Here is a 13355-nt window from a genome sequence, read left to right on the forward strand (position 1 = left end):
CCAGGAATTTGTAAAGAACGACTTCAAGGATAGAAGTCTGATGAAATGGGATAAGGATGGGATCTGATCCTGCTCATAGGAGCATGAAAGTGGTGTAGGGGAGGGGAGAGCCGGTAGAGATGAGGAGAAACAGCAAGTGGAGATGCAGAACTCGAGTCTTAGTGGAAACCAAACACCGAAATCCAAACTCAGGCTTGGAGACACTGAAAACTCAGGCAAACAGAAGTAGAGCGGCCACAGATCCTAGACAGATCTGACTGGAGGCCAGGTAAAAGAATGCAGACAATAAAAGGTTGAATATGGCACAGAAGAACACCACCACCAAGTTGTTTTGATGCTCAGCTGAGCAACTGAGGTAGGGGCCCTGTTGTTTGGGATTCCAGCCTAGAATATAAAAGAGAACAGGGTATGAACATCCTGGCCAAGAACGTTCTCTACCTTAAGTTTGCAGGTCATGTTTATTCTGTTGTAGTCTTACTAAGGGTTTGGCATAACCTGTTCTTCCCTTTCATTTCCCTAATCATTTCAGCTGGGCTGGTAATCCCTAATAAGCGTCTGGGGAACAATGACACCTACTGTTTGAGCTCCTATAACTGCAATTAACTTGCTACATGGAATGGTGGCAGGTGTAGATTGATAGCTACTGTTTCCTTCCTTTGCAAAAAACAACAAATGGCTCTGTGGTGAGTTAAGTTGGAGAAGTACTGAAATTAGAGATGACAGAGTTGTTATCACAGAAGATATTTGATTTAGAATAAAAATATGACTGTGTGTCTATTTACAACAGCCCTACCTTATTACAGAAAGGACCTTATTACTGAAGGTAACTGAAATACATGATAGACTAACATGTGATTCAGGCATGACTGTTCAATAAGAATATCACATTACAGAACTGAAATTCCATAAGGTGATAACAAGAGCAACATAATGGCTGAAACGGCTTCTCTGGTTCCCTGTTTCTGCATCCCTTTCTTCTCCCCTAGCCACAGCAAGGTCCTGGGACCTCGACTAGTGTGCACTGTGGCGTCTTCACATGCTCTCCATCTGTATCCTCTATCCCAGACACAGACCCTGTCCTGTTATATACAATCCATCTCTTCTCCACTCCACTAGCAGGATCACTATGTGACCTCCTGTACCTGACCGCCGCTATGGATCATCTACCCTCCTTCCTTTGAGACTGGAGGTCTGCTCTGCTCTCATCTTCTGTCTGTTCGGATCTGCACTCTCTGAAGACTGTCCACTCACAGACTTGTAGCCACTGAGTTTTGCTGTTTCACCTCTTTATGCTAGAACTTTCAGAATTAACCACCAAACTGAATATCTCACTGCTGACCAGCTTTCCCAGCCCTATCCCCTCCATGGCTGCTTGTGGCTGGATCTACTTCCAGTGAGTATCCCTCTCAGCAGACGTGTCTTATGTCTTGATTGGGCCTACTTCTGAAATTCTAATTTCAGGCTAAATAATTACTATTTTTGCATTTGTGAAATAGTTCTGCTTGGTTTATCCATCATATGAAAAGAATGCCTGCTGGTAACTTTTCCTTTTTCTACCATAAATGTGGGCCAGTATGCATATTCATTCCCTTTTTCCCCCTAATTTTATCATATTTTAGTTTCTATGACTTAACATTGAAAAAATCAAGTAGCTTCTATTAAGAGTTCGGTAAATATATTATTGATTTTCTTTTACTCTATTTTCTTGTACTTTCATTCTGCAAGTACAGGACATTCAGAGAAATAAGTTTTCATTAGTTGGCATGATCCAGTGCTAAAGTCTCCTATACTATGTAAAACTGAATTTCCATTAATATATAACAAGCATTTGCTGATATTACTGCGTGTATTTATATAATGAATACCAGACTCACTACGTGCTCAGCAACATCCTCATGTGTTCACATGAATTGCATAGTTGAGATAGCCTATGAACCAGAGTATGCTGATTTGGTCGGCAGGAAACCAGGATGAAAAAAACGGACCACGTTGTCTCATACTGAAACCTCAAATGTTCCCTCTCTTGCCATAAAGTGATTATGCAATACGCTGCAAGTCACTAAAGGGTAAACAATACTAAAAAGCAGTTACTTTGCTAAGCCTGAAGTCCTATGACACATTTCTGAAGTACTAGTGGTTGAATTATAGCCTAAATCTATTCTGGGACTATTTCAACAAGTCAGATTCAAAAATAAATAAATAAACAAATTCTGTATTGCATATCCTGACATTCTTTTAAAAAACAGTAGACTTCAGGCCGGGCGTGGTGGCTCATGCCTGTAATCCCAGCACTTAGGGAGGCTGAGGCGGGTGGATCACGAGGTCAGAGTTCCAGACCAGACTGGCCAAGATGGTGAAACCTCGTCTCTACTAAAAATACAAAAATTAGCCAGGCATGGTGGCGGGTGCCTGTAATCCCAGCTACTCGGGAGGCTGAGGCAGAGAATTGCTTAAACCCAGGAGGCAGAGGTTGCAGTGAGTTGAGATCATGCAACTGCAATCCAGCCTGGGCGACAAAGCGAGACTCCGTCAAAAATTAAAAAAATAAAATAAAATAAAATAAATAAAAAGCAGTAGACTTCAGGAAAGATTTCAAAAAACAAACATCAGCATTATTTTACATTTACATTATTTTATATACTTTTCAAATATATTTTCTAAGCCTTTGAAGTGGGTAGGTAGTAAGAAAAGAAATGCAATAAGGAAGACTTGATTCTAGGCTATATCTCAGATGACTCACTCGGAAAACCCTGTCAGTACAGCATTCATTCACCAGAGAGAAGTGATCTTGAATTCTGTTAACATACCTGCTTTAACAGTTGTTACTCTGGGTTTATAAGCTTTAGAAAATCATCTTCAATCCTATAAACTTGCTGAATATTTAGTTTCCTTCTCCGCTATGACATAGAAAATGATGTAACCCAACCCAAGGCTTTGTCTGTGAGTGGGTCTTGTACCCATTGGCCCCCACTAACCTATGCATACGTATATGTATAAAATAGAGATTTTTAACTTTGCTTACAGCCTCATCATCGGGCAGATTTTAAATTAAAATGATCACTTTGGCACTTTCAAATTTAAAACAAAATATCTTATTTTAGTTGTTTGAACTATATTAGACATTTAAAAAATATATTTCTTGAACCAAAGGGGAAAATACAGTAAGGTAAAAAGCTCCAGCAAGCTTAGTCTGGCCACAGTAATGAATGTTCTATTGAAAGGGATTAAAATGAGCAAATAAACCCAAAGAAGTCTTAACCCTCCTTTATTCCCTGTAGTAGACCAACAAAAATCAAATAAATACCTCAAATAGAAAGGTGAAATAGGTCTTTCATCTTCCTGCGAACTAAAAGGAAAATAAATTTTGAATTAATATAATGTCTGTTAATATGACATGTCAATTTTACTAAAAATGTTCTACCGGTCAAAAATGTTGATTTAGCACATTAAAGCCAATCTCATGATGGAGTAAGGTTAGTAAAACACGATCCACCTCGGACCTAGCCAAGGTCAATTACTTCTTGTCAGGATACCATCAAGTGAGGCTTCTTTCAAGATGAGCTAAGACAAAAGTAATTCACATCACACTTTCCAGAGGAAGCTTTTTACTGCCTTATTCTAGGGGCCCAATTCAAGTATTCGTATATTACACATAAACCCTTAAAACGATTACATACTAATTTATCTCAACAAAGCTGATTGCAGCTCATTAACATGATGATGAAAATAAGAAACAACCAACAAAACATTCCTGTTAAGAACGAGCCACTACAGGAATGATTCCCTAGCAATGAAGAGCACATCAGTAAACAGCACCACACTCACGGGCTGTTTGTCCTTCTGTAGTTACTCTACTAAGTATTAACTAGTGTGTATAACATGAAAGGACATAAATGAAACAATTAACAAGTTTAAGTTCCTCAAACAACACAGACAAAATATCAAGCTTAATACACTGAAAGTTAATTTTTTTTTTTTAAGAGACATGGTCTCACTCTGTTGGCCAGGCTAGAGTGCAGTGGTACGATCATGGTTCACAGCAGCCACAAACTCCCAGGCTCAAGTGATCCTCCTATGTCAGCCTCTGGGGTATCTGGGACCACAGGCATGTGCTACCATGCCAGGCTAATTTTTTATTTTTTTTGTGGAGATGGAGTCTCACTATGTTGCCCAAGCTGGTCTTGAACTCCTGGGCTCAAGCGATCCTCCCGCCTCAGCCTCCCAAAGTGCTGGGATTGCAAACATGAGCCACTATGCCTGGCCTAGAAATTCAATTTTTAAAATGTAAAATATTTGCTGTATTTTCTTTGCCTTTCTTTAGCATGCTTTATTTTTCCTAATAAATGATCTCAAAGTATAGAATGAATCCCTCCGCCTTACTGTCCACGGGAGTGATCTTTGAACTTTTTAAATTATGCACTCATAAAACTTGCTTTTCAGTAGCCACTCCCCTCAAATATATAACTGATTAAATATATATATATTATGTACATCATTAAACAGATAAAAGTAGAAAGATAAAGTATTAAATAAAATGAAAAAGAAGGTCTAATATTTTCTTTTGTCTCCTAGGGTTCCTCTTGGATATTACCTGGGGTGTATACCACCTTACAGCATCTGGGAAAGCAACTAATTAACTGCAGCATTCTCTTTGTCTCTCTTTTTGCTTAATTTTCTTAAGCATCATTCATGAAAAGAGAAAAGTCTGCTTTGACTGATAGTATTAAACTTGCAGTCAATAAACTCTTATTACAGAGTTACACTGTAAAACACACATAAGCAAACAAAATCCTGTCCTGAAAGTTGAATAGGTCTTAACATTTTAGAAGGAATATGGAACATAAAATGTGACAGATTGTTTTTCATTCTCTCATGATTTGGATTTCCAATTTCAAAACTGATCAGCTGTTCTAATGCCCATGTTGCCAAGTATCTTAATGTTTATAACTAATGGTGTTAACTCTTCCCAGGTGAGAGGTAAGTGATGGGCTGTAATGTGGATGGGCTGAGGGCAAAGCTTGTAGAATTAGGTTGCAGGGTTGAAGAGTTAGCGGGGACAACACCTGGACATTTCCCAGGTGTTGTTACAGGAAACCACCTGAAACAGTGCTATTATAGGAGGTGTCTACTTTTAAGTCAACCTGACAGAAGTCACTTACACATTTGACTTCCAAATATTCCTAGAAAACACTAAACGAAACAATTATAAAAATGTTAGAACTGGGTTTCCTGATCAAGAAATTGATCATTATGCCAAAGAAACACTATGCCAAAAAAACAAACAAAAAAACAAACAAAAAAAACACCTGCCACTAAAAACCTATAATTATTTTGTTATTCCAGGAAAGGCCTCCATATTTTGTAAAATGAGTACTACATACTTTCTTTGCCCAGAACAGATCCTTTACTCTAACATGTAGCAAACTGAAGGAAAGTTAACATGGTTACTGTAACATTCTTTGATGTACACTCAGTTAGCAATATACTTGGTTTTCTTAAGTGCTTTTGAGAGATGATTTAAATGGTTCAGGGCTCTGAACACAGCTGTTCATGTGTCTTAGCTATTTGTGTGTGTCTGTGTGCCAAATTTCTTTGCAGCAAACAGAAGCAATACTGTTTTCCTTTTATCTCCGTCACAAATTTCATATCAATTATGACTGCGGGCCAGATCCTACCACAGGTCCTATATTAATTATCTCAATTAGATCCTCACAAAACTTTCCTGGTACTGGCTTCTTGCTTCTTAATTCAGGTGGGAAAAGCAGTCTCAGAGTGAGTACATAACTCATTCAGATGATGCAGCTAGTCATGTGTAAACTACTGTGTTACATATTAGTTCATTTTTCTTATTGTTTTCCCTTCATTTTTAACCTATCAAAGTACGGCGAGATGACTCGGTTAGTAAAGAAAACGCATTCGATGGCCAGTCTGCATTCCAGCAGCCACAGCAAGATCTCGTGGACTTGATAAGCTCCTTGTCATGCTTCTGATTATGGCAACTCTACATCACCTTAGTCAAAGTCTATTCGTAATGCATTATGCCTGACAGCACTTATAAGGTGATTAATTTATTAAAATGTACTGGCACAATGTCAAGAATGTCTCTTGATAGAAACACAAGACTTTAATCATAAGCAAATATTTTATCTGGCCTGCATTTGCACAAAGTAAATTCATCAATGAAAGACAAAATAAGAAATTTTTAATTTGGCTATGCCCCTGAATTTTGACCAGTTTTTGTTCTAAAAAAGAAAATGTAAGCACTGAAATTTAAGTAAAATAAAGCAGAGTCAGTATTACATTTAGTCAACAATCAGCAGTACACAGTGGAGTAATCCATGCACACTACCTGAGAAAAACAATATAATTTGGAAAGAAAATGAGGATAAATAAATCAATTTTTATTTTAAAAGCATATTTCTCTTTTCCCTTTCCTAAAAGTACACTTTTCTGGGATTTATTAATATAATCTAAACAGAGGCATACATTTTGAGACAACTAAATCATTGATTTCAAATTGATTACGCCAACTCATTTTAGAAATAAATTTAATGTATTGATTTTGAAGGCAATTTTAAAGAAAAATGGCCAAGGACAATTCTTCCAAATAAAATCAAGAAAATAAACTTCTCCACAAAATGTACAAACCAGAATGCACAACATTTGAAAAAATTACCATTTTTATATAGTTGTTTGAAGATATTATACTATTACTACAGGCTCCAAAACATCTTTAACAAAGATTATTTACACCTATTCCTGTTTTTGTGCCAATCTGTCATGATCAATGATACTAAAGGATTTTGCCTAAATTCTAAATTGAGTATAATTTGTCATAATTTTTTCCTAAATATGAAATTGAGAATTGATTCACTTTTAATTTTTAAAAATAAGCAAATGTTCTGTGAATGAAGAAGGAAGTGTGTGTTATGAAATTAAGCCAATGACAAATTGAAACAACTTAGAATTCATTTGATTTCCTCCTTGGTTACCAGTAACAACTCCATGTTTTAATTATTTCCTATTTGCTGACTCTCAATAATGGCCAAGCTTAAGCAGCCAATTATAAGTAGTTTACTTTAAAAAAATCAAATATACACTGAGAGATTTGGGCAATCACCTCATTTATGTGATTATGCTTAATGTTCTCAGATACATGGTACTATATTCTCAAAATAACTGCTGTGGGAAGAACATTTATCATATAGACCTAAATAATAGTCTAAATCTAAGAAGCTACTACCAAGAATGCCAATAACTTAGATATTTTTATCTAAGTTTTAGCAGAGTCCTGTCTAACTTTTTATACAGCTTGACATTGGTTAATGCACATAAATAAACGACACCTAGACTGATAATCTCTTCATGAGCTGCACTAATTTCTAAACTGAAGCCACAGAATGCAGTGCAATGCCTATCAGTTTAATTATACAGCAAGCTAAAGGAAATCATGAAAGGCATACTGTTGTATATGTCTAAGAAAAACCAAATGTTGGGAGAATTCCCAGGGCAAGCACCCAGAATGGACCTTCAATTACTCGATCAAACCACCATTCCATTCAATTCCCTTTTTAACTCTCCAATGAATTCAACTTTCTAATTGGTTAATGTGGCTGGCTACCAAAAAATTAACATAATTTGCATATTTAGTCACACACTTTAAATACATTTCTAAGTGGTTTGAGACAGAAGAAATAGTTTGTAAGTGTTCCTTGAGTACTGAAAAGTACAGAAAAACAAGTAAATGCTAAGAATTTGGTGCCATTCTTTGAAGAAACTAGAAAAACCATCTATGAGGCTTAAGAAACAAAACAAGGAGCAAAAGAGAGAGAGAAAGTGAGGGACAAGTAAAAGAAAAGTATAAAGTAAACATTTTTTTCAGGAACTCAGGCATTTTCCACATGCGCTGCAGAATGTAAGGGGAGGAATTTTCTTAGAGAATGATAAGTGAAGTTAGCACATTTTCCTTTCCTTCCTTGTTCGCAAACCATAAAGTGCAACACATGTACTCGAGCATTTTCAATTTATCCAGTCTCAGTCATTAACCACGCCCCCTGCCAACTGGGGAGGTGTGTGGCAGCCACTGTTCAGTTGCTTAGGTTTTTGGTTTGGTCCCAATGACGAACATTAAAAAAAAAAAAAAGGCCCCTTTTTTTTTTCTGGAAAACAAATGTAAGAGTTTTCAGATCAGTTCATAACTGTTTGCAGCTGTAATTTGTTGGGGGTGGGGGATATTTTACAATTCTTTTTTGTAAACCCAGGCAGCTTTGTTTATAGTTTTATTATTTGCACTTTGTGCCTAAGAGCACAAATCTTAGCCAGTAGAAATACAAATTATTGCAGTTCAAGGGCAAATAGATTTTCCAGACCAAAGGTTAAATGCAAAGAGCTGAAGTTGTTAGTATTCACACAACAGACATTTTTAGCTAACAGTAAGAAGTATTATTTTGAAGGCAAAACAAATAGACAAAAAGACTTCCAAAGATTTAGATTTCATTCCAATAAGATAGAAAAAATATTTCTACCATTTTTTGTCTGTTTAGTGGAAATTTGAAATATATTGTTATCAGTTGAATTATGTCACCCCAAAAATATACACTGAAGCCATAATCTCTCATATTTTAGAAAGTTATCTTATTTAGAAACAGGGTCTTGACAGAGATGATCAAGTTAAAATAAAGTCATTAAGATGGGCCTGAATCTAATATGACTAGTGTCCTTAAAGAAAGGGGAAATTTGGACACAGAGACAGATATGCACCCAGGCAGAATATCATGTGAAGACTGGAGTTATGCTGTCCCAAGCAACGGAACTACTTGAAGCTAGGGAAGAGGCCTGGAACATATCAAATTCAGACAGAAAAACCTGCCTAACAAAGGTGCTTCAATCTTACACAAAGGCTGTGCTCTGAAAGTTCACTTACAGGAATGCTAAGACTATAATCAATTTCCCATACTGACACCGAGATTTGGTTTCCAGGCCTGTATTCAAAAGTCTGTCTAACCTCTCATTCAAGTGAACTATCCTCATAAGCAGTCCAGATATAATATTTTAAAGTTTTAATGATGATTCAGTTAGAAACACATTTTATATCATGACAGTATACATACATATAAATCAGACACAAATTTCACTAAATTATTCTTAGTTTGCTGGGATATTTTCTATTTTGTTATTAATATTGGTCACATCCTGCTAAATTGGCTTTATGACCACTAATAGATCACGACCCACAAAATTAAAAAATACTGTTCTAAATTTTAGACTCAAGAGAATATTAAAATGAACTATTCTTATTATTTCATAATTCTTATTTCTAGGCCATAACTTCTCTCATTCAATTGATTCAAACTAAATAATGTATTTTTTATTAAGTATAATCATTCATGAAATAAACACAATGTTGTGCTAAAAAAAATACTGTTCTACAATATGCTAAATACACATCTCCCTTGCTGGCTATATAATGCACACTGAATGAATGCTGATGAATTAAGATCTATGTTCTCACAAGACAAAGAAAAAAAAAAAACTCTTTCTTTCTCTGTCCTACTGACAAAATCACCTCTGGGCCAAAGAAGTACAGATTTTGCTGAGTGTAGATGGTAAAGACAAGCAGAGAGAAAATGGATCTGGATATGCCCAGTAGTGGGCATGATGACATAGTTGTGGAAGGCCAGAAGGATCTGACAGAATATCTCCAAATGTCTCTTAAATAGTCCTTCCCTAGTTACACCATAGGACGGTGTCAAGAATGAGACTCAGAGACACAGTGAAGGAGACCATTTTGCATAGGACATGGCCTCCACGGCTCTTTCTTATTTGTATGACTGTGGCATTGTTTATCACCTATTCTGTCTTCTAGAATCAAAGAAATATGATACTTAGAGAAAACTAAGGATCATCTCATTCTATTTCAATCCTACTCACTCAGCTAGTGCCAGCTCTGAATGTCCTTCTGATTAACAGCTTGTAATGTCTAAGAAATTGCTTGGAGGTAGGGGTATGTGCATGCGGGGGGGAAAAGGAACAGAGCTCTTAAGTAGGGGGTGGGAAGAGGAGTTGCTTTACCTTCCATTTGTTTTGCATCTCTTTCTACAGCTAGAAGGTGAAAAGTGAACCATGACTGCCTGCTGATTGATTGACAGTGCACTTCTCAGGGAATCCTGGGCTGAGACATGTGTAGAACTCACAGAATAGAATCTTATTCTTGTTACAACATTTACACTGTGTTTATAAGCCAACTGTTTTCCTTAAGGATGTTTATCCCTGCTATAGTTTAAATGTGTCTCCCAAAGTTTATGTGTTGGAATCAACCCAAATGTCCATCAGTGACAGATTGGATTAAGAAAATGTGGCACATATACACCATGGAATACTACATGCAGCTTGCTAGGGGTGCAAGGATGAGTTTTAAGGGCCCTTTGTAGGGACATGGATGCAGCTGGAAACCATCATTCTAGCAAACTATCACAAGAACAGAAAACTAAACACCGATGTTCCCTACCTAGGTGGGAACTGAAACAACTTAGATCACTTGGACTCCAGGGAAGGGGAACATCACACAATCGGGCCCATCACATGGGAGGGGAGGGGGGAGGGATTGCATTTTGGGAGTTATACCTGATGTAAATGACGAAGCTGATGGGTGCAGCAGGACTAACATGGCAATGTAAGTATACATATGTAATCAAACCTGCATGTTACGCACATGTGTACCCTACAACTTGGAAGTATAATAATAATAAATAAAAAAAAAAAAAAAAAGAAACTTGATCCCCAGTGAAACAGTTGTTGAGAGGTTGAACCTTTAAGAGGTGATTAGGTAATGAGGGCTCTGCCCTCAAGATTGGATTAATGCTGTTATTGTGGGAGTGGGATGGTTAGTACGGGAGTAGGTTCCTGGTACAAGGATGAGTTTGACCCTCTCCTCTCTGTTCACTAAGTTCACTTTCTTGCCCTTCTGCCGCCTGCCATGGGATGACAGAGCTAGAAGGCCCTTGTCAGATGTGAGAACTTTGAGCTTGGACTTTCCAGCCTCCAGAACTGTAAGAAATAAGTATCTGTTCATTATAAATTATCCAGCCCATGCTATTCTGTTATAGCAGCACAAAATGGACTAAGACAATCTCTTACCTACATATTTGATCAATTACCAAATTGTATGGATTATGCCTCAAAAAAAAGGATGTGTCTCTCGAGTCAGATCTCTCCTTTCCATTTCCACTGCATTAGTCTTTCGCAGGGGCAAGACTATTTCCCTGTTTTCCATACCAGTTCATCCTTAGCCTCTCCTACTTCCCCATTGCATTTGGGATACAATCCACATGCCTCAAGCTGGCACATGAAGTCCCTCCCAGTTGCAACCCAACATATCTCTACAAACCTCTCATTGCAGTTTTGCAACTCTTTCCATTTGTACATGTTGTTCTTTCTACCTTCAATCCTTTCTCCACCTCTCTCTGCCTGGTAAATACTTCATCTCTCAGTTCAAGTGTCATCTAATCCGGGAAGCCATCTCTAGCACCCTGGAGAGGGAGCTGCTTCTTCCTCCAGGCTTCAAGACACTTTGTTCATAGCTATAACCGACTGCTTAGCACATAACACTGAAATTCATAGGCTCAGAGGCTTGTCTCGTTTCCAGATTAGTCTTTATCTTTGCAACACCAGCACCTAGCTAGGTACCTAGAACACTGCATGTGCTTAGTAAATGGCTGTTGAATAAAATCAGTATCATCAAGATTTTGCTGAGTGCTTGCAGTAGTGTTTGATTAAACATTTTGAAAACATACTGTTTATAATTTGTAAAACTAATTTTGCCTAGAAGCATTCTCTGATATCTGTACATTGATTATTTTAAATTTTCTTTTTCCCATCTATTCAAAACTTAATGAATCTGCAGCTGTGCCATGGGTTTTCTCCCATCCTCACTTAAAGAAAATAATTTCTTTTTTCCAACTGCACAATTAGAGGTGGGAGCTTTGCCATTATGCCCATAATTTTAACACTGTACTCTTTGTGGTATACAGAGAACCCAGAAAATGATATGTTCGGGCAAGGTAATGTTTGAGTATGGCCTTGCCACACACTATATCTGTTTGTTCTGGCTTGAGAGCAGGAAAAAAAAAAAAAAATTATTTCACTTCACGCCAAACACAAAGGTTGTTTAAGGTTTGAAGAAATTTTGGGTTTAGTCCCCAAACTATTTTCAAGGCAGCTGGAAGCTTTCATTTGTCTTTGAGATCTTGTTCAGAAAAGTGATGTTTATCATTATTATAAACATAAAAACATTGTCTTAGGGAGGCAGTAATTTAGAACATAAAATACAACAACACTCTTTTTCTTCAGCGAGGCGGCCAAGCTGCAGACGCAAACATGCAGATCTTTGTGAAGACCCTCACGGGCAAAACCATCACCCTTGAGGTCGAGCCCAGTGACACCATTGAGAACGTCAAAGCCAAAATTCAAGACAAGGAGGGTATCCCACCTGACCAGCAGCGTCTGATATTTGCCGGCAAACAGCTGGAAGATGGCCGCACTCTCTCAGACTACAACATCCAGAAAGAGTCCACCCTGCACCTGGTGTTGCGCCTGCGAGGTGGCATTATTAAGCCTTCCCTCTGCCAGCTTGCCCAGAAATACAACCGCAACAAGATGATCTGCCGCAAGTGCTACGCTCGCCTTCACCCTCGTGCTGTCAACTGCCACAAGAAGAAGTGTGGCCACACCAACAACCTGCGCCCCAAGAAGAAGGTCAAATAAGGCTCTTCTTTCCTTGAAGGGCAGCCTCCTGCCCAGGCCCTGTGGCCCTGGAGCCTCAATAAAGTGTCCCTTTCGTTGACTGGAAAAAAAAAAAAAAAAAAAAAAAAAAAATACACCACCACATTCTTTGGGGGGATGAAATTAGTTGATGAAAAAATATTTTTCGTAACATTAGTAAATAAAGTATTTTCAAATCTTTAGTCACTGAAACAAAATCAAAAGAATACGGGGATACCTGTAGAAGGAAAGAAGGAAAAAGAAAATTGTTTTTGCTAACTTCTTTCAATTATTACCTTACTGCAAATTTATTAAGGGTTTGTTAATACAGTTTTGATTTAACAGATACACAATTTCCCAAACTGTTAACTCTGAATGTGGAATTCTTGAGACAAAGATGTGCAGGAGGCACGCAAATTATCCTGTCATCCTCTCCTGAACACCCTCACCTCAGCCAGAGGAGGACTGTGCCAGCAAAATGGGTCAAGGCTTGTTTCTGACATCATTTTGACTTTCTGCTGCTTTTTAGGATGATGAGCAGCAACTGGAAAGTGAATGAAAGTTTGATGTCAACCTATACCTGGGCTTTGGGTGCT

The 13355-nt window shown here is 37.7% G+C and overlaps 2 protein-coding genes across 15 annotated transcripts in view; one reads left to right on the forward strand and one right to left on the reverse strand.

The window, feature by feature from the left end:
* The window catches only part of FAM13A (family with sequence similarity 13 member A), a 388692-nt gene that overhangs the window by 81264 nt on the left and 294073 nt on the right, over positions 1-13355 (reverse strand). For 11 of the 14 annotated variants that reach the window (XM_021939093.2, XM_021939091.2, XM_021939090.2 and 8 more), the window contains one exon: positions 3305-3346. The exons of the other annotated variants lie outside the window; for them this stretch is intronic. In XM_021939093.2, coding sequence (XP_021794785.2) covers positions 3305-3346 — 42 coding nt within the window. The remainder of the gene's footprint in view (positions 1-3304; positions 3347-13355) is intronic. 14 annotated transcript variants of the gene reach the window in all.
* Positions 12335-12873, forward strand: LOC101022082 (ubiquitin-like). The gene has a single exon (XM_009207169.4). It carries the CDS (start codon positions 12376-12378, stop codon positions 12760-12762), a length of 387 nt encoding a protein of 128 aa, XP_009205433.1. The 5' UTR covers positions 12335-12375; the 3' UTR covers positions 12763-12873.

This window comes from Papio anubis, chromosome 3, assembly GCF_008728515.1.
Source record: "Papio anubis isolate 15944 chromosome 3, Panubis1.0, whole genome shotgun sequence".
Lineage (NCBI taxonomy): Eukaryota > Metazoa > Chordata > Mammalia > Primates > Cercopithecidae > Papio > Papio anubis.